The sequence below is a fragment of the Mobula birostris genome, chromosome 32, assembly GCF_030028105.1.
Source record: "Mobula birostris isolate sMobBir1 chromosome 32, sMobBir1.hap1, whole genome shotgun sequence".
Classification (NCBI taxonomy): Eukaryota; Metazoa; Chordata; class Chondrichthyes; order Myliobatiformes; family Myliobatidae; genus Mobula; species Mobula birostris.
The window spans coordinates 4,855,405-4,883,259 of NC_092401.1; the positions used below are offsets into that span (position 1 = coordinate 4,855,405).

Consider the following 27,855-nt stretch of genomic DNA (forward strand, 5'->3'; position numbering starts at 1 on the left):
CACTGGCATCTTCTCTCTCCACCCCCCCCCCCCCCCCAAATTGTCTGAAGTTCCTGGAATTAAAGAAATCTAGGAGAATATGGTTAAGGATTATCCAACTATTTTGACTGACTGGAGACAGGAGCTTGTTTAGGGGAAACCTTCAATTGTTTCTATATAAATACAGCATCTTTTAACTTTGTAAAGCAATTCAAGGTGACTCACTACAGTAACGTCAGACAACTGACACCAGGCCAAATGGGATGAGGAGAGGGCCTTGAAGGAGAAAGAGGGAAGGGACGAATTCCAGAGCTTAGGGACAATGAAGACACGGCCACCTGTAGTGCAAGTTAAATTTGGACTTCCTCGAGTCCAGGGTTAAATACCAGAGAGGAATTGAAGGGTCAGAAAAGTTTAGGAAATAATCGGCAACAGTTTGGGTATGAAAGCAAAATAGCTGTCACTTGACCAGGAACCTCGCACGGGAGTTAATGACCAAATGGACTGGAGCAGTTTTGGATAATCTCAGGAAGGAAGTTAAATCTGGGAGGCTGGTCAAGAATTCGGTGGGATTGTAACTGGGAATAACTAACCAGCAGCCCAAACCAAAATGATTCTTGCTCTACAGTGTCTGTACTATTTCTGACACTATGCTCTTTTTTCAGAGATGGAAGGCTCCAACTCATTCTCCAGACACAGCAGTGTCTCTGCGCACAATGTGACTCTCCATCCGATGGAAATCCGTACTTTTCGTATTCGCTTTCGTCAGGGCTAACCAGCCGGGCTTTGGCCACCCCCCACTGAGAATACTAATACTGCAAGGATGAGCCAGAACAGTCAACAGACGAGTAACGTTCCTAATCCAATCCACATAGGGTCGTTTAATCTTGGCTGGGTAATGCCTTCTAATTAGCAAAGGCTGGCCCTTTTTACTAGTTCCTACACTCACTGGATTACAGTGGGAAAAATTAGGAAAAATAATCAGCTGATATTTTAGATCATTTCCATTAATGTCCATTGACCCATGTTCCTCCCTCCCTTTGGGGCAGGTTAAGTCAGGCTAAGCAAACAACCTAAGTGTGCAATCTATTTTCCTTTCCAAAATGTGCCTTGGTTAAGTTCATCCATTCAAACCCTTTACTATCAAGTGGTTCCTTCCTTCCCCAGTCCTTAAAACAACTAATACATTTGTGGCTGATTGCCAGACGACCATTAATCTTCTCCTCTTCTGCGTTGAGTTGTTCTGTGATCTTGGCAATTCACGTGGCCAAGAACAAAACAACTCAACCATCAACCACCCGAGCTTTACATTTTCCGAGTTGTTTCTCCCCCACTATCAGCCCCACCCAAACAAAATGAAGGGAATAGAATAATTCAGATTAAAGCATCTGAAATAATGTGCAATAGCTTTTTAAATTCTTGTTTTGATGATCAGTTTTATACAAAAACTCCCATTTGTATCCCCAGTGAAGAAAGATTTAGTCAAAGTATTGTTTCACTTTGCTATTAATGCAAGGAGAGGGCGTCAAAGCATAGAAACACCAGTATTAGTAGGTGAAACTGTGCCTCTACTTAAGTGACGTACAAAACTGATGTTCAAAGTGTGGTTCTTGTGCCTTACAAAGGATGTCTATGGAAGGTTAGGCAAAGTGAAGAGGAGAGAAAGCACTGTCTAGCAGATGATTGACATTTACAGGACTAAGTGTGCTGGGAGAAAAACAAGAAATGGAATGGAAGGGGGTGTGGTGGGGGCAAGCAATAAATTTGGGAGCATCTGACAGAAGTTAATTTGTACCTCGTTTTTGAACAGAAGCCAAACATATCATTAATGAAATAAACCTCAGGTTAACACAAAACAGTGCAAGTATTTATTTTACTACACCTACGCACACACTTCTAACCTCCTCCGAAGTAAGTTCATTTATAGAGGGGAAAAGTTTACTGTGGTTGGGTGGAGTTGATACAGAAGGTCATCTCATTTGGAGCAAAAGAAATCCAACCTGCAATATCAATGATGAGTTTGATCAACAGCTTTCTGGGCATGCTGCTGCCTAGACACAAGACCAAAGGCCAATAGGAGCAGAATTAGGTCATCTGGCCCATCAAGTCTGCTACACTATTTATTCATGGCTGATCCATCTCCTTCTCAACTCTATTCTCCTTCATTCTCCCCATAACCTTTCATACCCTTGAGTAATCAAGAGCCTATCAACCGGTGCCTTAAATACACCCAATGACCTGGCCTCCACAGCTACCTCTGTTAATTAATTCCACTAATTTGCCAGTCTCTGGCTGAAGTAATTCCTCCACATCTCCATTCTAACTGGACATCCCTCTACTGAGGCTGTGCTCTGTGGTCCTCCACATCGGGTGGGGGCGGGGGGGATTCAGCTCCGGGCTAACGACCCTGACTTGTAGAACAAAATGTTATGGAAACAGCAATGAAGATTCCACCTACATTTGAGTGGTCAAGGCCAGGCAGATGCAGGATGTTCATTGTTGCCCTAAACAACAGTAGGCATAACAGTAAGCAAGTTGTGTGAGGCATGATTTTGATGGGTTTGTTAGTGGTGGGACACATTTCCTACACCTCATAGTGTTTGTTAGTATAGGCAGATTTGTTACACCCCAACTATGAATTAATTTAAAAAATGCAGTTTAATTAAAAATAAAATTGAAGCATTACATGTAGAATCTTGAACTTTACATTCCATTTACAGACTCTGCACCACAGAGTGAGAGTACAGAGTCAGTTACCGTGATAAGTGACAACAGCACATCTTAGGATGAGATCTTCGGAGAGCTTTCACTCGGACTGCTCTCCCCTGCCTCGATCTTCAGAGCGCTTACACTCGGCCTGTTCTCCGCTGCCTCGATCTTCGGAGAGCTTACACTCGGCCTGTTCTCCGCTGCCTCGATCTTCGGAGAGCTTACACTCGGCCTGTTCTCCGCTGCCTCGATCTTCGGAGAGCTTACACTCGGCCTGTTCTCCGCTGCCTCGATCTTCGGAGAGCTTACACTCGGACTGTTCTCCACTGCCTCGATCTTCAGAGAGCTTACACTCGGACTGTTCTCCGCTGCCTCGATCTTCTGCTGATGCGAGTAACGACATTCCTGTCCGTATGTACAGATACCCTGTGGGTAGGAAGGGAAAGATCATTTATACCCATAATAAAGGCCAGTGTCATGTTGGTGTAGTATAAATGTTTTCGCATTAAAATATTACCGTATTGACATGTTAAAGCCACCTGTTGAGATGGAAAATTAACGACACCCTGATTACTGGAGCAATGCTTAAACAATCTGAGCCTAAATGACTGGCCAGTTACACACAAACAGCACAAGGTGGTTCCACTGGAGTCTGGTATGGAAGAGTACCATCTCACTAGGTGACAAGTAGCTCCACACCTCTTTGGGATACTATCTATCCAAGCAGAGAAAGTCCTGACTCCCAAGTAATGCTGGCATGTGAAGCAGTCACCATTTTACATCCCCCCTGCGGGCAACAACAGCAAGGCTACTAAGTTTCAGAGGTACGCAAGATAACGACACCACTGGCTGATTAGATAATTACATTAACACACAGGTGTACAGGAGTCACTGAGTGTACTTCAAAATCAGTGTTACACAGACCAATGGAAAAAACCTCGACCCTGGGTTTCTAAAAGTCAAGATAATGAATAATGCAGACAAGACACACAAGATGCTTTGGAGTGTAGAGATTAGTCACCCGTGTACTTGACTTGACACATCATAAGTGCCTACTGCGAGTCCCTTACAGTAGAGCCTTGAACGAGGCTGGTTCACTGAACCTTCACAAGATAGAAACGTAGAAAATCTACAGCACAATACAGGCCCTTCGGCCCACAAAGCTGTGCCGAACATGTCCCTACCTAAGAACTACCTAGGCTTTACCCATAGCCCTCTATTTTTCTAAGTTCCATGTCACCATCCAGGAGTCTCTTAAAAGTCACCACTACCACCGGCAGCCCATTCCACGCACTCACCACTCTCCGCATAACAAAATTACCCCTGACATCTCCTCTGTACCTACTTCCAAGCACCTTAAAACTATGCCCTCTCGTGCTAGCCATTTCAGCCCTAGGAAAAAGCCTCTGACTATCCACACGATCAATACCTCTTATTATCTTGTACACCTCTATCAGGTCACCTCTCACCCTCTGTCGCTCCAAGGAGAAAAGGCCGAGTTCACTCAACCTATTCTCATAAGGCATGCACCCCAATCCAGGCAATATCCTTGTAAATCTCCTCGTCTTTCCTGTAGTGAGGCAACCAGAATTGAGCACAGTCTCCAAGTGGGTCTGACCAGGGTCCTATATAGCTGCAACATTACCTCTCGACTCTTAAACTCAATCCCACGGTTGATGAAGGCCAATGCATTGTATGCCTTCTTAACCACACAGTCAACCTGCGTAGCAGCTTTGAGTGTCCTATGGACTCGGACCCCAAGTTCCCTCTGATCCTCCACACTGCCAAGAGTCTTACCATTAATACTATATTTTGCCATCATATTTAACCTACCAAAATAAACCACTTCACACCTATCTAGGTTGAACTCCACCTGCCACTTCTTACCCCAGTTTTGCATCCTATCAATGTCCTGTTATAACCTCTGACAGCCCTCCACACTATCCAAAACACCCCCAACCTTTGTGTCATCAGCAAATTTACTAACCTCCACTTCCTCATCAAGGTCATTTATAAAAAAATCACACAGAGTAAGGGTCCCAGAACAGATCCCTGAGGCATACCACTGGTTACCAGTCTCCATGCAGAATATGACATGTCTGCAACCACTCTTTGCCTTCCGTCGGCAAGCCAGTTCTGGATCCACAAAACAATGTCCCCTTGGATCCCATGCCTCCTTACTTTCTCAATAAGCCTAGCATGGGGTACCTTATCAAATGCCGTGCTGAAATCCATATACACTACATCTACGGCTCTACCTTCATCAATGTGTTTAGTCACATCCTCGAAAAATTCAATCAGGCTCGTAAGGCATGACCTGTCTTTGACAAAGCCATGCTGACTATTTCTAATCATATTATGCCTTTCCAAATGTTCATAAATCCTGCCTCTCAGGATCTTCTCCATCAACTTACCAACCACTGAAGTAAGACTCACTGGCCTATAATTTCCTGGGCTACCCCTACTCCCTTTTTGAAGAAGGGAAAACCATCTGCAACCATTAAATCCTCTGGAACCTCTCCCATCCTCATTGATGATGCAAAGATCATTGCCAGAGGTTCAGCAATCTCCTCCCTCGCCTGGGGTATTTCCCGTCCGCTCCCGGTGACTTATCCAACTTGATGCTTTCCAAAAGCTTCAGCGCATCCTCTTTCTTAATATCTACACGCTCAAGCTTTTCAGTCCACTGTAAGTCATCCCTACAACCGCTAAGATCCTTCTCCATAGTGAATACTGAAGCAAAGTATTCATTAAGTATCTCTGCTATCTCCTCCGGTTCCATACACACTTTCCCACTGTCACACTTGATTCGTCCTAGTCTCACATCTTGTCCTCTTGCTCTTCACATACTTGTAGAATGCCTTGGGGTTTTCCTTAATCCTGTCCACCGAGGCCTTCTCATTGTCCCTTCTGGCTCCCCTAATTTTATTCTTAAACTCCTTCCTGCTAGCCTTATAATCTTCTAGATTACTATCATTACCTAGTTTTTTGAACCTTTTGTAAACTTCTTTAGCCTTGACTAGATTTACAACAGCCTTTGTACACCACGGTTCCTGTACCCTACTATCCTTTCCCTGTCTCATTGGAACATACCTACTCAGAACCCCACACAACTATCCCCTGAACATTTGCCACATTTCTTCCGTACATTTCCCTGAGGACATCTGTTTCCAATTTATGCTTCGAAGTTCCTGCCTGATAGCCTCATATTTCCCCTTATTCCAGTTAAACGTTTCCCTAACTTTGTCTGTTCCTATCCCTCTCCAATGCAATGGTAAAGGAGATAGAATTGTGATCACTATCTCCAAAATGCTCTCCCACTGAGAGACCTGACACCTGACCGGGTTAATTTCCCAATACCAGATCAAGTACAGCCTCTCCCTCTTGTAGGCCTACCTACATATAGTGTCAAGAAACCTTCCTGAACACACCTAATAAACTCTACCCCATCTAAACCCTTCACTCTAGGGAGATGCCAATCAATATTTGGGAAATTAAAATCTCCCACCACTACAACCCTGCTATTAATTACTCCTTTCCAGAATCTGTCTCCCTATCTGCTCCTCTATGTCCCTGTTACTATTGGGTGGTCTATAAAAAACACCCAGTAGAGTTATAGAGTTTAACTTTATTTGTCATATGTGCACTGAAACAAAGTGAAATGCATAATTTTGTGTCAAATCTGAGCAGCGCAGATTGTGCTGTGTCACTGCATTTCTGGTGCCAGCGTAAGATGCCCACACCTCACTTGTCCTAACCCTGTGTCTTTGGAATGTGGGAGGAAACCCATGTGGTCACAGAATCGGACCCCATAAAGCAGTTGTGCTAACCGCTACGCTACTGTGCCACGTTAGTCCTCTTACCTCTCTGAACTTCTTGCAGGGGATTTGCTTCCCGTGCTCCAGATCCTCATTCCGCTGTTTCCGTTTATTCTGTAGCCGTTTCCGTTTCTCTTCAAGACATGCATGGATTCCTCCCCTAGAAGACACAGAGCACCAACCCGTCAGCACACCACCCTGTTCTTCAGTCTAAAAGCAAACTGCCATTACACCCATGATCGCAGTTTAGCATGGAAGCAGAGGAGTGCCCATTGGCACACTGTGACGCAGAACTTGCTCACTACAGCGGAGTTGTTAGGTTTCATTGGTGGAGAGAGGAGAGTGCTGGAGGCAGAAAGGAATGGGAGTTGAGGCTGCAGTTGTAGTTATGGATCAGGTGAAGACAGAAGGGAATGGGAGTTGAGGTTGCAGTTGTAGTTATGAATCAGGATACTCTTATTTCACTGGTGGGTTTGAGAACCCACCTCATCAAGATTCTTCATTTTTGTTTAGTCGAGCGACACACTAAACCCTGGAGGAACTCAGTGGGTCAGGCACCAATGGAGGGAAATAAGCTGCCAACGTTACAGGTCAAGGCCCTTCTTTTGGCCTGTTGATTGTCCATTTCCCTCCATAGATGTTGCCCGAACGCTAAAGTGCTACAGCGTTTTGTGTGTTACTGTTTACAGCACCTGTGGTCTCTGGTGTGTTAAAAGAGTCCATGTCACTGGTTGGGGAGTGGGAGGGGTAGTGCAGGCAATGACATTAATCCGTCTACTAAACCTGGTTTGGCTCACTCTTTGATGCAAGGGGGCAAAGAAAAAACAATGCAGCCCTGGGAGTTGATCAACCTCTGAATCCTTCTCTTCGAAAACAGTGAAGAGCAAGAGATGGAAACAACACTTCCCCTTTTAGTATATTAATGTACACTGCAGTTCTTTCAGCACAAGGGCAAGGGAAAGAGGGCATGAGAAGGTAGGGCTGTCTGATGTGGTAGACTTGCTTCATTCAGTTGACAGCAAAAAATTCACAAAGTCAATCGTACAACACAGAAACACCATTCAGCCCATCATGTGCAATCCAATTTTTTTGTCCATTTTCACTGATCCACATCAGGACTGTATCGTCTATGCCTTGCTTATTTAAGTACCTGTCTAAATGCCTCTTAAATTGCATCTAATTCCATCACCTCCTCTTGCAGAACATTCTAGGCATTCTATGTAAAAAAAAACCCCGCAGACTCTCTTTAAAACTTCTCCCCTTATCTATGCCTCTTGTTTTTGATACTCCTCCCACAAGAAAAAGGATAGACCATCTATCCTATCGGTGTACTTACATCTTAGATATCTCTAACACGTCACCGCTCAGCCTGCATTGCTCCTTGGAAAATATGCCTGGCCTATTTAATCTCTCCCCATAATGAAAGTCCTCTATTCCAGGAATCTCTTCCACACCCTCTAAGGGACCTACAGAGTTGCGACCAAATATGCAAACATTACGCCAAGTTCGGTCTGAAGAGTGCTTTGTGAAGTGGAACACAATATCATGTGCCCTGACCTATGAAGTCATGCTTGTTAATCACCCTATGTTGCTACTTTCAAGGAATAATAGTCTTGAACCCCCAAGTCTTCCTGTTCATCAATACACCCAAGCACCTATCATCTACTGTACGTGCTGCCTCCATATAACTTTCCAAGACACATCACCCTGCCCTTGTCCGGATTAAACTCAATCACCGATATGCCACCCAACTTTACATCTGATCGTTATCTGCTGTAGCATTTGACAAACTTAGTTACAATCTCCAAAACCACCATATGCAAACTTACAAAACATACCCTTTCCTACGTTCACCATAAGACTTAGGAGCAGTTGGGTCACTTGGCCCATCAAGTCTGTTCCACCATTGCATCATGACTGATTTATTATCCCTCCAAATCCCATTCCCCTGCCTACTCCACACAACCTCCGACACCCTTAATAACCTATCACCCTCTGATTTAAATTTACCCAATGGTTTGGCCTTCACAACTGTCTGTGGCAATAAAATCCTCAGAACCACACCCTCTGGCAAAAGAAATTCATGCTCATCTCCATTCTAAAGAGACGTCCTTCTGTTTGGAGGCTGTGCCCTCTGCTGCTAGACTCTCACAACTAGGTACATCCTCTCCACATCCACGCTATCCAGGCCTTTCAATAGTTGTTCATTTACCACAATCATATTTAAGTAAGTGTGATATGCCAGCAGGGGTGACTGGTGGTTGCTGGGTTGAGACAACAGCAGACAGAGTTTCCCTTCCAATCTTGCAGCTGACAGAGCCCTGCCCTCCACTGCCTCCTTTCCCCACCACCAGTGTTATGAGGCTCCATCACCCTTACGGAACCTTACCCAGCCTTGGCCCTGGCCTTGGGCCCCCAGTTGGCTTCTGGATTTTCCTGGAAACGTTTCAGCCCTCGCTTCCTAGATTTTGGATTGGCATCTTCCCGGATGTCAAAGCAAGCCTGCAGACTGACACAAAGACACACAGTGGATGGAAAAACCAGTTTGGACAGGAGCAGCTTAATCTGGTACAAACTGAACAGGAGTCTTCTGAAGGAGTTAGGCTCCATAGATTGAAGCACAACTGAAAAATGCAGCAATCTGAAAGAAATTCCATTCGCTTGGTTGGAACATAAGAACAGTTCAGCCCTTTGGACCTCAACGCTGTTCCGACTCCAGAGCATGAACGCTGGGGGCTCTGCTATTACATGCATGGTGGGTGGGGAGAGGTGAATGCTTTTGCTGGAGCACATGGGAGGGGGGCGAGGGTTGATACTTTCGCTGTTGCTTGAGCGAGGGAACAAACCCATACACCAATCACAACAGGGAGAGGGAGAGGGAACAGACCCATACATCAATCAGACCAGAGAGAGGGAACAGGGACTGAGGACATAGGTTTAAGTTCAGAGGGGGAAAATTTTATTGGAACCAGACAGAGGATGGTATGTATTAGAATGAGCTGCCAGCGAAAGTAGGTGAAACAGCATTTAAAAGGCTTTTGGACAAATACATGGATTGCAGAACTGTAGCGGAACATGGGCCACATGTGGGCTAATGGGTGAAAGTTAGATGGATACCTTGGTCAGCCTGGCCAATTTGGAAACAACATGCTTCAACACTGTGTTATTCTATAAGTATGAACGGCAGCACATCCAATACAGCAGGAACTCGTGATATAAAAATTTAAACCAACTTACACAGGCTCTTTGCTGAGGATCCGGAAGGCAGGACTGCTCTCGGATAGTTTCTCGCGCTTTACTGGATGGATCTTTGCCTGCATCAGAATAAGAGTCAGCATCATCCTGCTAACCACACGTGCCTAGAAATTCAGTGCCCAGGCTCGGTTAGGCCTGAGCATCTCAAGACACTTGATTATCTTAAGGCATTCCGTGCCAAAGCCGACAGGAACACCGACCTGACATATTTGCCTCTTACCCAGCTCCTCATGATATCCCAGATCACTGAATGCGGTGCGTCAGTTTTAACGGCATTTTTACAAGCGTGCGAGAGCGATACCCGATAACCAGCGTGAAGCAAGGCTGACCTATGGAGTTAGGGGTGGGTTTGGAAGAGAGGAATAAAGAGATTTAAATCACTTCAGCGCAATGTACACTCTATGCGATGCCTCCTGAGTGGCCACTGAGCGTATGCTTGTGATCTGCTGCTGCTGCAGCACACCATCCACTTCCAGTTCCGACATTACAAGGGGCACTTGTCAGCTTGAGACAGGAACAATTGAAAATACTGGAAATTCTGGAAATCTGAAATAACAGAAAATGATGGATATGCTGAGGTGTGGAACAAAGAACAAAGTTCATGTTTCAGTTTGATGCCCCTTCATAAGAACTGGAGAAGTGAGAAGACAGCAGAGAGGAAAGGGATGAAGAGAACAAAGGGAGTATCAGCGACGGAGTGGAGATTAAGTTTTTTCTGTTAGATCCTACTGCTCATGCGATACAAAGATTCTTCGGAAGTCAAGGATGAGGCAAAAAGACTTGTTGCTTACGATGGTTTTATTACAGTTCAGGTGATGAATCTGCTGTTTGTGCTATCCAGGAGATGGCGAATGCTCGTTGTACAAAGGTGCAACTTGGGGGAGTTCATTGTAGTATGGCGTACAGCGCATCGGATGCCAGCCACACCACTTAAGGACCAGCCCAGCCAGTGTGCCAATCATTACTGCAGAACAGCCAACTACTCTAACAGAACTGGCTTTAGAAGATCTGCCACATTATGCTCTTCACTCTATGAACCTGTGGTGGAAACCACAAAAATGCCGTGAAAATTTGAGTCATTTGCTGCTGGCAAAGAATTAGTCAACCTCTTATGTGTACACCAGTAAAATTATTACTTAATGTTAGCACTAACTTGCATTTTGGAAAGGGCAGGAAGGCCGCTGTGGGAATTGATTGAGTAACATATACTTTTTAAAAGACTGGGTGTGCCAGCATGATAAGTCCTTTGCTCTGTATCTACCCTCGACAGTGTTGGATATCAGTGTATCTACGCTCGACAGTGTTGGATATCAGTGTTGTGAACGATTGCGTAGCATTCACCTCTGAGTTTTGATGTCCCAGACTTTGAAGATCAGAATGTAAAATTGTGATGTAGTAGAAATTAAGTTTGTTCTGTTAGATACAAAGGTTCTTCGGAAGTCAAGAATGAGGCAAAAAACTTGTTGCTTACGATATTTTAATTACAGTTCAGATGATGCATCTGCTGTTTGTGCTGTCCAGGAGCTGGTGAATGCGGTTACCTGTACTCTAGCAACCTGGGCTCAATTCTGACCTCTGGTGCTGGCTGTGTGGAGTTTACAGGTTCTCCCCGTGACCGCATAAGTTTCCCTTGGGGTGTCTGCTTTCCTCTTGAACATGCACAAGTTGGAAGGTTAATCAGCAGCTTCCCCTAGCTTGCAGGTGAGTAGTAGAATTGTGGAGGATGGAGCTGCTAGAAATGTGAAGCACATAAAACAAGATGATGCTAATAATCTTAATGGCATGCACAGACTTGTTGGGCTGAAGGGCCTGCATCTGTGTTAGATGACCTCCAAATGTGATCAAATAGTGACTGGATATATACAGATTTTAGTGAGCTGGAATTATACTCTGGCTCTTTATTAGATACACCTGCTTGTTAATGCACGTATCTAATTAGCAAATTAAATAGCAGCAACTCAGTGCACAAAAGCATGTAGACGTGGTCAAGAGGTATAGTTGTTCAGGCCATACATCAGAATGGAAAGAAATGCAATCTAAGTGACTTTGACCATAGACTGATTTCTGGTGCCAGATGGGGTGGTTTGAGTATCTCAAAAACTGCTGGTCTCCTGGGATTTTCATGCACAAGTCTCAGTTGACAGAGAAGAGTGCAAAAAACACACAAAAAAATATCCAGTGCACATCAGATCTGTGGGCGAAGGCAATTTGTTAATAAGAGAGGTCAGAGGATAACGGCCAAACTGGTTTAAGCTGACAGGAGGGCAACAGCGAGTCACATAACCACACGTTACTGGTGTGCAGAACAGCATCTCTAAATACACAATCCATTGAACCTTGAAATGGAAGGGCTGCAACAGCAGATGACCAGACTGAGTTTCACTCCTGTACCTGATAAGTGGTCACTGATTGTACTTTATCTCTAAACTGGAAATGCAATACAGAAAATATAATCAACATTTTCACAACCAAGATAAGATGTCTTGTTAAGTGGGAGCACATCCCCAGTTTTCATATAAACCCTTGTATTAGGCACAAGGTGTTAGCCATAAGACCATAAGACAAAGGAGCAGAAGTAGGCCATTCGGCCCATCGAGTCTGCTCTGCCATTTTATCATGAGCTGATCCATTTTATCCTATTTAGTCCCACTGCCCTGCCTTCTCACCATAACCTTTGATGCCCTGGCTACTCAGATACCTATCAATCTCTGCCTTAAATACACCCAATGACTTGGCCTCCACTGCTGCCCATGGCAACAAATTCCATAGATTCACCACCCTCTGACTAAAAAAATTTCTTCGCATTTCTGTTCTGAAAGGGCGCCCTTCAATCCTGAAGTCATGCCTCTCGTACTAGACTCCCCTGTCATGGGAAACAAGTTTGCCACATCCACTCTGTACTTTGCCACATCCACTCTGCATGCAATGCTTCTGTGTTCCTTTCTACTACAGCTCTTGCAGTGGCTGCACCCAGCTTCAGCAGGTCTTTTAGCACGCAGTCCCATCTTTGAACATGCTAGTTTACAGCATTCGACTGTGGACAGCACTTTGTTCTAAGTTTTGGGCATTCCAGAGAGGGTCGTCCTCTACTCTGACAGTTTCCTAGCAGTGACTGATACTTGCTTCTGTGTGCACCCCTGGGATAAAAGGGTTCATCACTGACATTAGCCCTCGTACTCTTGAAGTGGGCTCTGGAGAACTCACTGCTCAATGAATACAGGTTTCAATCCACACAAACAATGGAAAGAATTGTTAAGAAGCAGATGCCAACCATTGCTGGTAGAATTTCAGATGGTGATGAGAGGGCGTAAACGAGTGAGATTTATTGGCTGGTCCAGTGGTGCCACAGCGATAACTTTGCACGTAGGACCATAGAATTGATTGTGGACTTCAGAACGGGTGACACGAGGGGACACACATCAGTTCTTGTAGAGATATCAGAAGTGGAAAGAGTCAGTAATATCAAGTTCCTGGGTGTCAGTATTTCCGAGGGTCTAATCTGGACCCAACATAGTGATGCAGCTACAAAGAAGGCACAACAGAGGTTATTTTTCATGAGGAGTTTGAGGAGATTTGATATGCCACCAAAAACACTCGCAGATTTCCACAGGTGTACCGTGGAGATGCATTCTGACGGGGTGGGGTGGGAGAAAAGAGATGCTACCACACAGGATCGAAGTAAGTTGCAGAAAGTTGTAAACTCAGTCAGCTCCATCATGGACACTAGCCTCCATAGCATCCAGGACATCTTCAAGGAGTGAAGCCTCAAAAAGATGGCGTCCATCATTAAGGACCGTCACCACCCAAGACATGCCCTGTTCTCGTTGCTACTGTCAGGAAGGGGGTACAGGAGCCTGAAGGCACACACTCAACAATTCAGGAACAGCTTCTTCCCCTCTGCCATCCAATTTCTGAATGGACATTGAAACCATGAACACCACCTCTATATTTTTTACTTCTATTTTTGCACTACTTATTTAATGTAACTATTTTATACTGTATACACTTGCTGTAATCCATTTTTTCCCTATGTATTGCACTGTACTGCCACTGCAAAGTAAACACATTTCAAGACACTTGCCTGTGATATTAAACCTGATTCTGACGAGGGAGAGTACTTAGCAGGTCAGACCACATCATTAAGGGAAGAGAAACAGCATTAACATTTAGGATAATGACCTCCTGGCATCTGCAACTCCAAAATCCTCTAAGATACAGGGCGTATTATACAATAACTTTCATAGCTTTTGTTGAATAAGGGATTCTGTTCATCAGCTACTATTTCAATCCTTTCATTTCACCTCAAATAATTGAGGCAGGTACAGTAGTATCATTTCAGAACCATGTGGATGGGTACGTGCAGAGGCAGGGTTTAGTGGGATATGGATGAATGGGTACATACAGGACGGGGTTTAGTGGGATATGGATGAATGGGTACATACAGGACGGGGTTTAGTGGGATATGGACGAATGGGCACATACAGGGATGGGGTTTAGTGGGATATGGACGAATGGGCACATACAGGGATGGGGTTTAGTGGGGTATGGACGAATGGGCACATACAGGGATGGGGTTTAGTGGGATATGGATGAATGGGTACATACAGGACGGGGTTTAGTGGGATATGGATGAATGGGTACATACAGGGATGGGGTTTAGTGGGATATGGACGAATGGGCACATACAGGGATGGGGTTTAGTGGGATATGGATGAATGGGTACATACAGGACGGGGTTTAGTGGGATATGGATGAATGGGTACATACAGGGATGGGGTTTAGTGGGATATGGACGAACGGGCACATACAGGGATGGGGTTTAGTGGGATATGGACGAACGGGCACATACAGGGCAGGGTTTAGTGGGATATGGATGAATGGGTACATACAGGGATGGGGTTTAGTGGGATATGGATGAATGGGCACATACAGGGATGGGGTTTAGTAGGGTATGGACGAATGGGCACATACAGGGATGGGGTTTAGTGGGATATGGATGAATGGGCACATACAGGGATGGGGTTTAGTGGGATATGGATGAATGGGTACATACAGGGATGGGGTTTAGTGGGATATGGACGAACGGGCACATACAGGGATGGGGTTTAGTGGGATATGGACGAACGGGCACATACAGGGATGGGGTTTAGTGGGATATGGACGAACGGGCACATACAGGGATGGGGTTTAGTGGGATATGGACGAACGGGCACATACAGGGATGGGGTTTAGTGGGATATGGACGAACGGACACATACAGGGCAGGGTTTAGTGGGATATGGATGAATGGGCACATACAGGACGGGGTTTAGTAGGATATGGACGAATGGGCACATACAGGGATGGGGTTTAGTGGGATATGGACAAATGGGTACATACAGGGATGGGGTTTAGTGGGGTATGGACGAATGGACACATACAGGGATGGGGTTTAGTGGGATATGGACAAATGGGTACATACAGGGATGGGGTTTAGTGGGATATGGACGAATGGGCACATACAGGGATGGGGTTTAGTGGGATATGGACGAATGGGCACATACAGGGATGGGGTTTAGTGGGATATGGACGAATGGGCACATACAGGGATGGGGTTTAGTGGGATATGGACGAATGGGCACATACAGGGATGGGGTTTAGTGGGATATGGATGAATGGACACATACAGGGATGGGGTTTAGTGGGATATGGACGAATGGGCACATACAGGGCAGGGTTTAGTGGGGTATGGACAAATGGACACATACAGGGATGGGGTTTAGTGGGATATGGATGAATGGGCACATACAGGGATGGGGTTTAGTGGGATATGGATGAATGGGCACATACAGGGATGGGGTTTAGTGGGATATGGACGAATGGACACATACAGGGCAGGGTTTAGTGGGATATGGATGAATGGGTACATACAGGGATGGGGTTTAGTGGGATATGGATGAATGGGTACATACAGGGATGGGGTTTAGTGGGATATGGACGAACGGGCACATACAGGGATGGGGTTTAGTGGGATATGGACGAACGGGCACATACAGGGATGGGGTTTAGTGGGGTATGGACGAATGGGTACATACAGGGATGGGGTTTAGTAGGATATGGACGAATGGGTACATACAGGGATGGGGTTTAGTGGGATATGGACGAATGGGCACATACAGGGACGGGGTTTAGTGGGATATGGACGAATGGACACATACAGGGATGGGGTTTAGTGGGATATGGATGAATGGGTACATACAGGGATGGGGTTTAGTGGGATATGGACGAATGGGCACATACAGGGACGGGGTTTAGTGGGATATGGACGAATGGGCACATACAGGGCAGGGTTTAGTGGGGTATGGACGAATGGGCACATACAGGGATGGGGTTTAGTGGGATATGGACAAATGGGCACATACAGGGATGGGGTTTAGTGGGATATGGACGAATGGGCACATACAGGGCAGGGTTTAGTGGGGTATGGACGAATGGGCACATACAGGGATGGGGTTTAGTAGGATATGGACGAATGGGTACATACAGGGATGGGGTTTAGTGGGATATGGACGAATGGGCACATACAGGATGGGGTTTAGTGGGGTATGGACGAATGGACACATACAGGGATGGGGTTTAGTAGGATATGGACGAATGGACACATACAGGGATGGGGTTTAGTGGGATATGGATGAATGGGCACATACAGGACGGGGTTTAGTGGGGTATGGACGAATGGACACATACAGGGCAGGGTTTAGTGGGGTATGGACGAATGGGCACATACAGGACGGGGTTTAGTGGGGTATGGACGAATGGGCACATACAGGGATGGGGTTTAGTAGGGTATGGACGAATGGGCACATACAGGGCAGGGTTTAGTAGGATATGGATGAATGGGCACATACAGGGCAGGGTTTAGTGGGATATGGACGAATGGACACATACAGGGATGGGGTTTAGTGGGATATGGACGAATGGGCACATACAGGGATGGGGTTTAGTAGGGTATGGACAAATGGGCACATACAGGGATGGGGTTTAGTGGGATATGGACGAATGGGCACATACAGGGCAGGGTTTAGTGGGATATGGACGAATGGGCACATACAGGGATGGGGTTTAGTGGGATATGGACGAATGGGCACATACAGGGATGGGGTTTAGTGGGATATGGACGAATGGGCACATACAGGGATGGGGTTTAGTGGGATATGGATGAATGGGTACATACAGGACGGGGTTTAGTGGGATATGGATGAATGGGCACATACAGGGCAGGGTTTAGTGGGATATGGACAAATGGGTACATACAGGGATGGGGTTTAGTGGGATATGGATGAATGGGCACATACAGGGACGGGGTTTAGTGGGATATGGACGAATGGGCACATACAGGACGGGGTTTAGTGGGATATGGACAAATGGGTACATACAGGGATGGGGTTTAGTGGGATATGGACGAATGGACACATACAGGGATGGGGTTTAGTGGGATATGGACGAATGGACACATACAGGGATGGGGTTTAGTGGGATATGGACAAATGGGCACATACAGGGATGGGGTTTAGTGGGGTATGGACAAATGGGTACATACAGGGATGGGGTTTAGTGGGATATGGACAAATGGGTACATACAGGGATGGGGTTTAGTGGGATATGGACAAATGGGTACATACAGGGATGGGGTTTAGTGGGATATGGACGAATGGGCACATACAGGGATGGGGTTTAGTGGGATATGGACGAATGGGTACATACAGGACGGGGTTTAGTGGGATATGGACGAATGGGCACATACAGGGATGGGGTTTAGTGGGATATGGACGAACGGGCACATACAGGGATGGGGTTTAGTGGGATATGGACGAATGGGTACATACAGGGATGGGGTTTAGTGGGATATGGACGAATGGACACATACAGGGATGGGGTTTAGTGGGATATGGATGAATGGGCACATACAGGGATGGGGTTTAGTGGGATATGGATGAATGGGTACATACAGGGATGGGGTTTAGTGGGGTATGGACGAATGGGCACATACAGGGCAGGGTTTAGTGGGATATGGATGAATGGGTACATACAGGGCAGGGTTTAGTGGGATATGGATGAATGGGTACATACAGGGCAGGGTTTAGTAGGATATGGACGAATGGGCACATACAGGGATGGGGTTTAGTGGGATATGGACAAATGGGTACATACAGGGATGGGGTTTAGTGGGATATGGATGAATGGGCACATACAGGGATGGGGTTTAGTGGGATATGGATGAATGGGTACATACAGGATGGGGTTTAGTGGGATATGGACGAATGGACACATACAGGGCAGGGTTTAGTGGGATATGGACGAATGGACACATACAGGGATGGGGTTTAGTGGGATATGGACGAATGGGCACATACAGGGCAGGGTTTAGTGGGAGGTGGGATGAACACAGTTAATTGACTAGCTGGATGAGCAGCACAGCTGGTATGGACTTGCTGGGACAGAGTCTGTATCTGGTCTGAACTGCTCTATAACTATTGATCCCATGACACTTTGTAAAGGATTCTCAGAGGGAATGGAGCGAGGCTTACCTCATCTGCAGAAGTGATGGGGTATTACAGCGGATAACACTGCTCAGATGGTCCATTGTGTGGTATAGCGGGCAATCCTGTAACTCCTGGCAAAAGAGAAAATAATTTCAAGTCAATACCACAATGATTTACCATGAAAACTCCTTGCATCTCCATAGGAACAGGAACAGTTTATTCCTCTGCACTGTCAGATTATTTTATTTTTATTTAGTAATACAGTGCAGAGTAGGCCCTTGAGACCCTTTGAAGCACACCACCCCAGCACCCCTCAACAAACCCACTTAGCTCATATCTAAATAACTTAACTCATATCTAAATCACAGGACAATTTACAATGAGCAACTAACCTGCCCCGTATGACTCAGGACTGTGGAAAGAAACTGGAGCACCCGGAGAAAACCCACGGGGAGTATGTACAGACTCTTTACAGAACGACGACAGAACTGAACTCCATGCTGTAATGTCGGCATGCTGTCTGAACGGTCTATGACCCCATGAACATTACCTCACTAATTTGCTCTCTTTGGACCATTTATTTATTTTTATCTTATTTATTTATTTATATATTTATTGAGAGAAGCGTAGACCAGACCCTTTCAGCCTTTCGAACTGCACTGCTCAGAAAACCCCCCAGTTAATCTGACCCTAACCACAGGAGAATTTACAACGACCAATTAACCAACTAACCCTGTCTTTGGACAGTGAGAGGAAACCAGTGAGACCACACCTGGAGTATTGTGTGTAGTTTTGGTCCCCTAATCTGAGGAAAGACATCCTTGCCATAGAGGGAGTACAAAGAAGGTTCACCAGATTGATTCCTGGGATGGTAGGACTTTCATATGATGAAAGACTGGATTGACTAGGCTTATACTCTCTGGAATTTAGAAGATTGAGGGGGGATCTTATTGAAACGTATAAAATTCTAAAGGGATTGGACAGGCTAGATGCAGGAAGATTGTTCCCGATGTTGGAGAACTCCAGAACGAGGGGTCACAGTCTGAGGATAAAGGGGAAGCCTTTTAGGACCGAGATGAGGAAAAACTACTTCACACAGAGAGCGGTGAATCTGTGGAATTTTCTGCCGCAGGAAACAGTTGAGGCCAATTCATTGGCTATATTTAAGAGGGAGTTTGATAAGGCCCTTGTGGCTAAAGGGATCAGGGAGTATGGAGAGAAGGCAGGTACAGGGTTCTGAGTTGGATGATCAGCCATGATTGTACTGAATGGCGGTGCAGGCTCGAAGGGCCAAATGGCCTACTCCTGCACCTATTTTTTATGTTTCTATGAAACGGAGCACCTAGGGGGACACCCACATGGTCACGGGGAGAACGTACAAACTCCTTCCTGCCAGTGGTGGGAATTGAACCCAGGGCACTGGTACTATAAAGCATGGTGCTAACCACTTCACTACATGCCACCCTACAAGTCACTAAACACTGGAGGAACTCAGCAGGTCAGACAGCATCTAGGAAATGAACGAACAGTTAATGTTTCAGGCCGAGACCCTCCTTCAGGACTGGAAAGGATTGGGGAAGAATAGAATAAAAAGGTCGGGGTGGGGGGGGGGGGTGGAAGATAGGGAGAATAGGCTAGCTGGAAGATGATAGGTAAAGCTGAGTAGGTGGGAAAGGTAAAGGGCTGGAGAAGAAGGAACCTGATAGGAGAGGAGAGTGGGACGGGTGGGGGGAGAGACCCAGGGTGAGGTAATAGGCAGGTGAAAAGAGGTAAAAAGCCAAAGTGAGGGTTAGAGGAAGAGGGGAGGGTTGGCATGGATCAATTGGACCAAAGGGCTTGTTTCCATGCTTTATGACTATCGGCATAGCGAGGCATTTCTTAGCTATCTAAATGGCTGATGCATTTGCTTATACATCTCAGGTTGGAGAAGCAACACCTCATATTTTACCTGTGCAACCTCCAACCTAATGGCATGAACACTGATTTCCCCAACTTCCAGTACTTTCTCCCCATCCCTCATTCTCTCTTTTCCCTTTTCCCATCCTGGTTACCTTCTCACTCCTTCTCTTCTCCTGACCTGCCCATCTGGTTCCTTTCCTCCTTCTCCTTCTCCCATGGTCCACTGTCCACTCCCATCAGATTCCTTCTTTCTAGACCTCAACTTTTTCCAGCCCCAGCTTCTACTTCATCCTCCCCAACTCCTTCTCTCACCCACCCACCTTCCCCCTCAACTGGTCTCACCTATCACAAGCCAACTTCTACTCCTTGCCCTCTCCCACCTTCTTCTTCCCTTCCTCTCCAATCCCGATGAAGGGTCTCGGCCCAAAACATCAACTATTTATTCTCCTCCATAGATCTGGTTGACCTGCTGAGTTGCTCCAGCACTATGTGTGTATGGCTCTGCACTTCCAGCACTGCAGAATCTCTTGTACTTGTCATTCTGCAGTCGAACAAAAACAAGAATCCTCACCTCGGTGATCATGCTCAGCATGCCCAATATCCTGTCTGAAGTCTTGAACCGCTGTGGGGTATGTTCCACCGACTCGAGGACCTTCTTGATGAAATCCTGGTCATGAATCTGCTCAGCCCAGATTGGACCACCAAGCTGGAACCAGAAAGACACAAAAGCACAAGAGAAAGTCTTTTCCTGGTTGTTGGCGTGCATTCCGGACTTAGGATACATAACAAATATTAAGTTCAACAGCAGCCATTCTTAAGAATGAACGTGAATTGCAGATTGAATTTAAAATGAACACTAGAACATAGAATAGTACAGCACAGTACAGGCCTTTCCACCCACATTGTTGTGCCGACCCTCAAACTCTGCCTCCCATATAACCCCCCACCTTAAGTTCCTCCATACACCTGTCCAGTAGTCTCCTAAATTTCACTAGTGTATCTGCCTCCACCACTGACTCAGGCAGTGTATTCCACGCACCAACCACTCTCTGAGTAAAAAACCTTCCTCTAATATCCCCCTTGAACTTCCCACACCTTACCTTAAAGCCATGTCCTCTTGTATTGAGCAGTGGTGCCCTGGGGAAGAGGTGCTGGCTATCCACTCTATCTATTCTTCTTAATATCTTGTACACCTCTACCATGTCTCCTCTCATACTCCTTCTCTCCAAAGAGTAAAGCTCTAGCTCCCTTAATCTCTGATCATATCCATACTCTTTAAACCAGGCAGCATCCTGGTAAATCTCCTCTGTATTCTTTCCAATGCTTCCACATCCTTCCTATAATGAGGCGACCTGAACTGGACACAGTACTCCAGTGTGGCCTAACCAGATTTTTATAGAGCTGCACCATTACCTCACGGCTCTTAAACTCTATCCCTCGACTTATGAAAGCTAACACTCCATAAGCTTTCTTAACTACCCTATCTACCTGTGAGGCAACTTTCAGGGATTTGTGGACATGTACCCCCAGATCCCTCTGCTACTCCACACTACCAAGTATCCTGCCATTTACTTTGTACTTTGCCTTGGAGTTTATCCTTCCAAAGTGTACCACCTCACACTTCTCCGAGTTGAACTCCATCTGCCACTTCTCAGCCCACTTCTGCGTCCTATCTGTTCTCGGCCCAGATCAGAGGCGATTGCCGATTGCATTGCCTCTGATCTGGGCCGACATTTACGTGCTGGGCGGCACCTAATTAATGAGCTTGTTTATTTCGGCTTTTTTCTTAAAGATGTGCTGGGTGCGTCCTGGCTACCACTGCGGATCGGTATTGGTTCACTGCCCAGAGGGTGGAGACCACTGCACCACCCCACCCTCCGACGACTCAGCCTAACACACCATCATCAGTGTGCTCTTCGCTGTCTTCCCAATTCCGGTAAGTGATACTACACTGTACATACATTATTTCTACTTTATATAGGCTGTGTATTCTTATGTGTTATTTGGTATGATTTGGCAGCTTCATAGCTTAAAGGTTACTGGAGAGAGTGTTTCAGCCGAGAGCGCTTGCGTGAGATTTTCGCTACGGAGAACAGTGCGGCAGTGATTGTAGAGAAGTATTTCTACTTTATATAGGCTGTATATTTATCATATCATTCCTGCTTTTACTATATGTTATAGTTATTTTAGGTTTTATGTGTTATTTGGCATGATTTGGTAGGTCATTTTTGGGTCTGCGAACACTCACAAATTTTTCCCGTATAAATAAATGGTAACTGCTTCTTCACTTTACGACATTCCGGCTTACGAACCGTTTCATAGGAACGCTCTACCTTCAGATGGCGGGGGAAACCTGTATACAGGCTACGTTCCCTCTAATTAATAATTAGTAATTATACTTATTGAAAATAATCTTTTAGCTAAATGTTTCTGTTAACTAGTTAGTCGGTTTTTCAAATACCACAATGCACATCACTAATTTACGTCACCTCACCTTTCCCGTTCCGGTTTGTACAGCTGCATCACGGCAGCAGCCATCTTTGGCGGACAGTGTTCATAGAGTAAAGTTTACAAAGATCTGTTTCAAATCCTGTAGACAGCTTATTAAGTTTTTATTGAAAAAAATATTGATCCGCTATGTCTAATTCAAAAGAAGTGAAGGATGTGAAGCGCAAAAGAACTGCAAATTTGTTTAAAGTTGAATGGCTTAACAAAATAGTAGAAACTGCTACGCCGAAAGCTCATGAGGTCATGAACGTTCAGCTACGAGAAATATTTCCATATGATTCGGAAACTGGAGTTATCTGTTTGTACTGTCGTGATGCAAAAGTTGCTGGAGAATTTGCTAGTGGAAAGAAGTGGGATGATATTTGGAAACTTGACTTCTTGAAGCGTGATTTGGCAAGTAAATCACATTCGGATGGTACAAAAGGTCAGGCAACAGAACCCGTCATTACCCGTTACAGCAGTGCTACGCATGTTATGGTTGAGTACACAGGTTAATACCTCATGTCTAAAATATCATGATTTTCCAGCTGAAAATACTGTAATGGTTAAGACAGTTTAATGATTTCAAATTTTCTGTGCAAGAAAAAATTAAACCCAAACTGATTTCAAACCTCGCTCAAATGGTAGCATTTGTACTTCAAAATGAACAGTTTTGCGACGTTGCACAGTTGATGGACATTGGGGGAATCCTTCTTGCGTCTGGTGCGGACCGTGAGCGACGTTTTAGCTTAATGAATCAACTCAGAAACAAGCTGAAAAACCGTTTAGGTGAATGTCATTTGAATATGTTAATGAGAATCAAAAGCTATCAATTGGATGGAAGTTCTATTAGTCTAGATAGAGTTTACAAAGAATGGGTAAATGCCAAAGACAGGAGAGAGAAAAAGTAACTGAGTGACTTAAATATGTATGTTATTTTGTGTTATTCTGTGCAGTCTTATGTCAAATATTTTGTAAACCTACATAAACTGTGCCATGTGTGCAATCAGTGAGAACATACTTCTGTCACAGGAAAAAAAATTGCACAACGTAAGATTTTTGCGCACTCTGATTACTAAAAATTAGAGGGAACATTGTATACAGGGAGTTGGAGTAGTCCAAGTGGGAGGATATAAGGGTGTGGATGACTTTCTCGAGATCTTTGAAAGAGAGAAACGACTTGATTTTGGCAATAGTACAAAGCTGGAAAAAACTGGCTTTTACCGTCGCATTAACTTGCTTGTCAAACTTAAAGGCGGAATCGAATATCACACCAAGGTTTTTGACATGGGGTTTGACAAGGGTGGACAGGTTGCCAAGACTGTTGGCAATCACTTTGATGGAGTCAGGGGGGCCAAATAGGACAACTTCAGACTTGCCTTCATTCAGCTGTAGGAAGTTTTGTGCCATCCAACACTTTATGTCCTCAAGGCAGTTCATGAGGCTGACTAGATTTGACTGGTCGTTTGGTTTCAAGGGGAGATAAAGCTGTGTGTCGTCAGCATAACAATGGAAGGAAATGTGTTTTTGAATGATTTGGCCGAGGGGAAGCATGTATATAGAGAAAAGAATGGGACCTAGGATGGAACCTTGTGGGACCCCGCAGGAAAAACTAGCTGGAGAAGAGGAAACTTTGCCTATGTTGATGGAGAAGCTTCTGTTTTTGAGGTAGGATGCGAACCAGTTCAAGGCAGTGCCATCAACACCAACCCCGTACTGGAGACGGTCTAGTAAAATGGCATGATCCACAGTATTGAATACTGCACTGAGGTCAAGAAAAATTAGGATGGCAGAGTCACCTGAGTCAGTAGAGAGGAGGAGATCATTGTACACCTTCAGCAGGGCAGACTCTGTGCTATGATAAGCCTTAAAACCTGACTGAAATCTTTCCAAGATGTTGTTTTGGTGTAGGTAGGGCAGCAATTGACGAAGAATAACCTTTACGAGGACCTTTGACAGGATTGGAAGTTTAGAAATTGGTCTGTAGTTATTAGGTAAGGTAGGGTCTAAGTTGGGGTTTTTCAGGAAGGGCTGGACCACGGCGCACTTGAAGCAGGTTGGAACGGTACCAGTGGCCAGGGAGCTGTTGATAATAGAGGATGCTGGGACCGGCTATGTCAAAGACATCCTTCAGGAGGGCAGTGGGGACAATGTCAAGGGAACAGGTTGCAGGTTTCATGGTGGAAACAATCTTTGTAAGGGAGGGTAGTGTGATGAGTTGGAAAAAGTCCAGTTTAGATGAACAGACCAGTGAGACAGTTAGGTCACAGGTGGGGGGGGGGGGGGGGAGGGGGAAGGGGGAAATGTTCATTCTAATGTCTTCAACTTTGCTAATGAAGAATTTTAAAAATTCTTCACACCTAGCAGGGGACACATCAAGACTAATACTGGGGGCGGGACAAATGACAGAATTTATGGTACTGAATAAGACCTTAGGATTATGAGAGTTGTTAGAAATTAGGTCAGAAAAGTATTTTGCTCTTGCAGCCTTAGCTGCATCCTGATATTTGTGAAGATTGTATCTCAAAATTTGAAAGGAAATTTGAAGCTTATCACACTTCCACTTTCGTTTGGGTACTCTGCACTTCCTCCTCAGGGCTCTGGTGGTGTCATTAAGCCAAGGCAGACCTTTAGGCTTAGGCTTTTTGAATTTAAGGGGAGCAACTGTATTCAGAATAGAAGAGCAGGTGGTATTAAATAAGGAAGTAAGTTCCTCAGTGTTGAGATGGAGAGGAGAAGCCTCAATACTGCAGGTATTAGGAGCAGCTATGAGCGCCTCAGCGAACTTACTGGCTGTCGAAGAGTTAATGTAATGAGAGCAACGTACAGGAAGATGAAATTTAGTAGGGGAAAAAAGCAGAGAAGCATCAAACATAACAGCACTATGATACGACAGACACGCATCAATTACTTCCACATTGCAGATCATAAAACCAGATGGTAAAACCAGGTCAAGTGTATGGCCTAGCATGTGAGAGGGTCCGGTGATAAGCAAAGCAAGATTGAAAGACTCAAGCAGATGCATAAAATCACTTACGAGAGACTTAGCGGGACAGCAAACATGAATATTAAAGTCACCAAGAATCAGAACTCAGTCAAAGTTAGGCATAGTATTTGAGAGGAAGTCCACAAATCGAGGATAAAATCTTTCTGTATTTTTGGTGGACGATACACAAGAGCAATTAAGAGAGGATTGACCAGGCCCACTTTGATTAACTGCACCTTGAAGCTGGGGAAATAATCAGAGTTCAGTAGACGGCAATTAAAATGTTTCTTAAACACAGCAGCCAGACCCCCTCCACGTCCGGAGGGTCAAGGCATGCTAAAAAAAGTTACAGTCATCTGGACAGAGTTCAACAAGTGGAGCGAGCTCACCAGTGCTTAACCAGGTTTCCGTCACCAGGAAGAAACTGGGCAGTGAAAAAGTCATTGAGAATAAAAGTCTCATTTTGGATAAGGATCTCGCGTTGATCAGAGCCACTTTGACTGAGATAGCAGTATAATCTGACAACAGCTCCCTCGCCAGAGGGCAGAGGTGCTGGAAGACTACTCCACCGCGCTTCACAAATGGCCTGGCGGGGAGCCAGCAGGGCAGCGGTCTGTACTTTGTACTATCCTGACTCATGCCAGTAACTTCATAGATTATACCAGTCATATTAAAGACAACAAAACACAAACTGCTGTAGGATCAGGCAACATCTGTGGTGACAGAGACATAATCGAGGCTTCGGGTCAAGACCCTGCTTTGGGATCCACCTCTGACTCCACAAACTTTTTCCAGCAGCCCCCTACTGCTCCAGATTCCAGAATCTGCCATCTTGTCTCTCAATATTAAGGATTTCCATATAAAATCTTGTCCACAAAATTATCTGTACACTCACTAACAAGTGCATGCTAGCATAGTGAGGAATCATCTAATTGGAACAGCAGAAACTACATAAGCAGTGACTCACACAACACAAGAGTTTGAAGTTGAGAATCTCTAGACTTGTTAGGCACTTGACCATCAAAGACCAGATAACTAGGCACAGCAGTCCTTCCATCGTTTTAAAGCTGGTGTAACTAACTAGTTGGGGTGTAACCCCACCTCATCCCATCAGATTCCAACAATCCAAACTACCCTATTACTCAGGATTCACTGGACACACTCGAGTAGAACGACTGCACAGACTACAGGGACACAAGCTCTTGTCAAATTTGATAGGGATTCGATTCATTTTTTTGGGAGTTTCGGAAAGTATAACACCAGTTGCAGAAAACAAAATCAGTCAGTGTTTATCTCACTTGGTCCCTGAGCTCCTCCATCCTGATCAAAAAGGCACAACAGCGCCTTTATTTCCTGCGGAGCATGAAGAAAGCTCACCTCTGTCCCAGGATACTGACGGACTTTTACCGCTGTACCATTGAGAGCATACTCACCAACTCCATCTCAGTGTGGTAAAGCAATTGTCCCGTATCGGACCGCAAAGCACTCCAGCGAGTGGTGAAAACTATCCAGTGGATTATCGGCACCCAATGGCCCACCATTGAGAACATCTACCATAAACACTGTCTGGGCAGGGCAAAAAGCATTATCAAGGATGCATCTCACCCTAACCATGGACTTTTTACTCTCCTCCCATCCGGTAGGCGCTACAGGAGCCTCTGCTCCTGCACCAGCAGGCACAGGAAGAGCTTCTTCCCTGAGGCTGTGACCCTGCTGAACCTCACATCACAGCGCTAAGCAGTATTGCACCCGTATTGTACTGTCTCAGTACTTTTATATTTGTGTGCTATACCACTTACTTTTTATTCGCAGTTATTTTGTAAATAACTTTTCGTTTCTGGTCAGATGCTAACTGCATTTCATTGGTTTTGTATCAGTACTCGGCACAATGACAATAAAGTTGAATCTAACCTAATCACAAAACATTAATCCAAGATTGCTTTAACCAGTTTACAAATCATTAATTGAAAAATGAGTCAAAGTTCTTCCAGGGACTGCAATGTATCCATACCAACATTATTCTCGCTACTATCATTGGGCAGGAGGAACAGGAGCATTAAGTCCCACACCAGCACAGTTATTACTCTGCAACCATCAGGCTCGTGAACCAGTGTGGATAACTTCATTCACCTCAATACTGAACTGACTCCACAACCTATAGACTCACTTTCAAGGACTCTATAACTCAGTATTACTTATT

The 27,855-nt window shown here is 45.2% G+C and overlaps 2 protein-coding genes across 2 annotated transcripts in view; one reads left to right on the forward strand and one right to left on the reverse strand.

Annotated features, from left to right (window-relative positions):
* man2b1 (mannosidase, alpha, class 2B, member 1) overlaps positions 1 to 2,981 on the forward strand; it is a 63,453-nt gene extending 60,472 nt beyond the window's left edge. The window contains exon 24 of the mRNA XM_072248560.1: positions 645 to 2,981. Coding sequence (XP_072104661.1) covers positions 645 to 754 — 110 coding nt within the window. The 3' untranslated portion in view covers positions 755 to 2,981. The remainder of the gene's footprint in view (positions 1 to 644) is intronic.
* trmt1 (tRNA methyltransferase 1) overlaps positions 2,603 to 27,855 on the reverse strand; it is a 56,636-nt gene continuing 31,383 nt past the window's right edge. The window contains exons 11-17 of the mRNA XM_072248561.1: positions 20,754 to 20,888; positions 18,329 to 18,414; positions 9,982 to 10,090; positions 9,744 to 9,820; positions 8,896 to 9,015; positions 6,552 to 6,666; positions 2,603 to 3,114 (exon numbers count right to left, since the gene is read on the reverse strand). Coding sequence (XP_072104662.1) covers positions 2,761 to 3,114; positions 6,552 to 6,666; positions 8,896 to 9,015; positions 9,744 to 9,820; positions 9,982 to 10,090; positions 18,329 to 18,414; positions 20,754 to 20,888 — 996 coding nt within the window. The 3' untranslated portion in view covers positions 2,603 to 2,760. The remainder of the gene's footprint in view (positions 3,115 to 6,551; positions 6,667 to 8,895; positions 9,016 to 9,743; positions 9,821 to 9,981; positions 10,091 to 18,328; positions 18,415 to 20,753; positions 20,889 to 27,855) is intronic.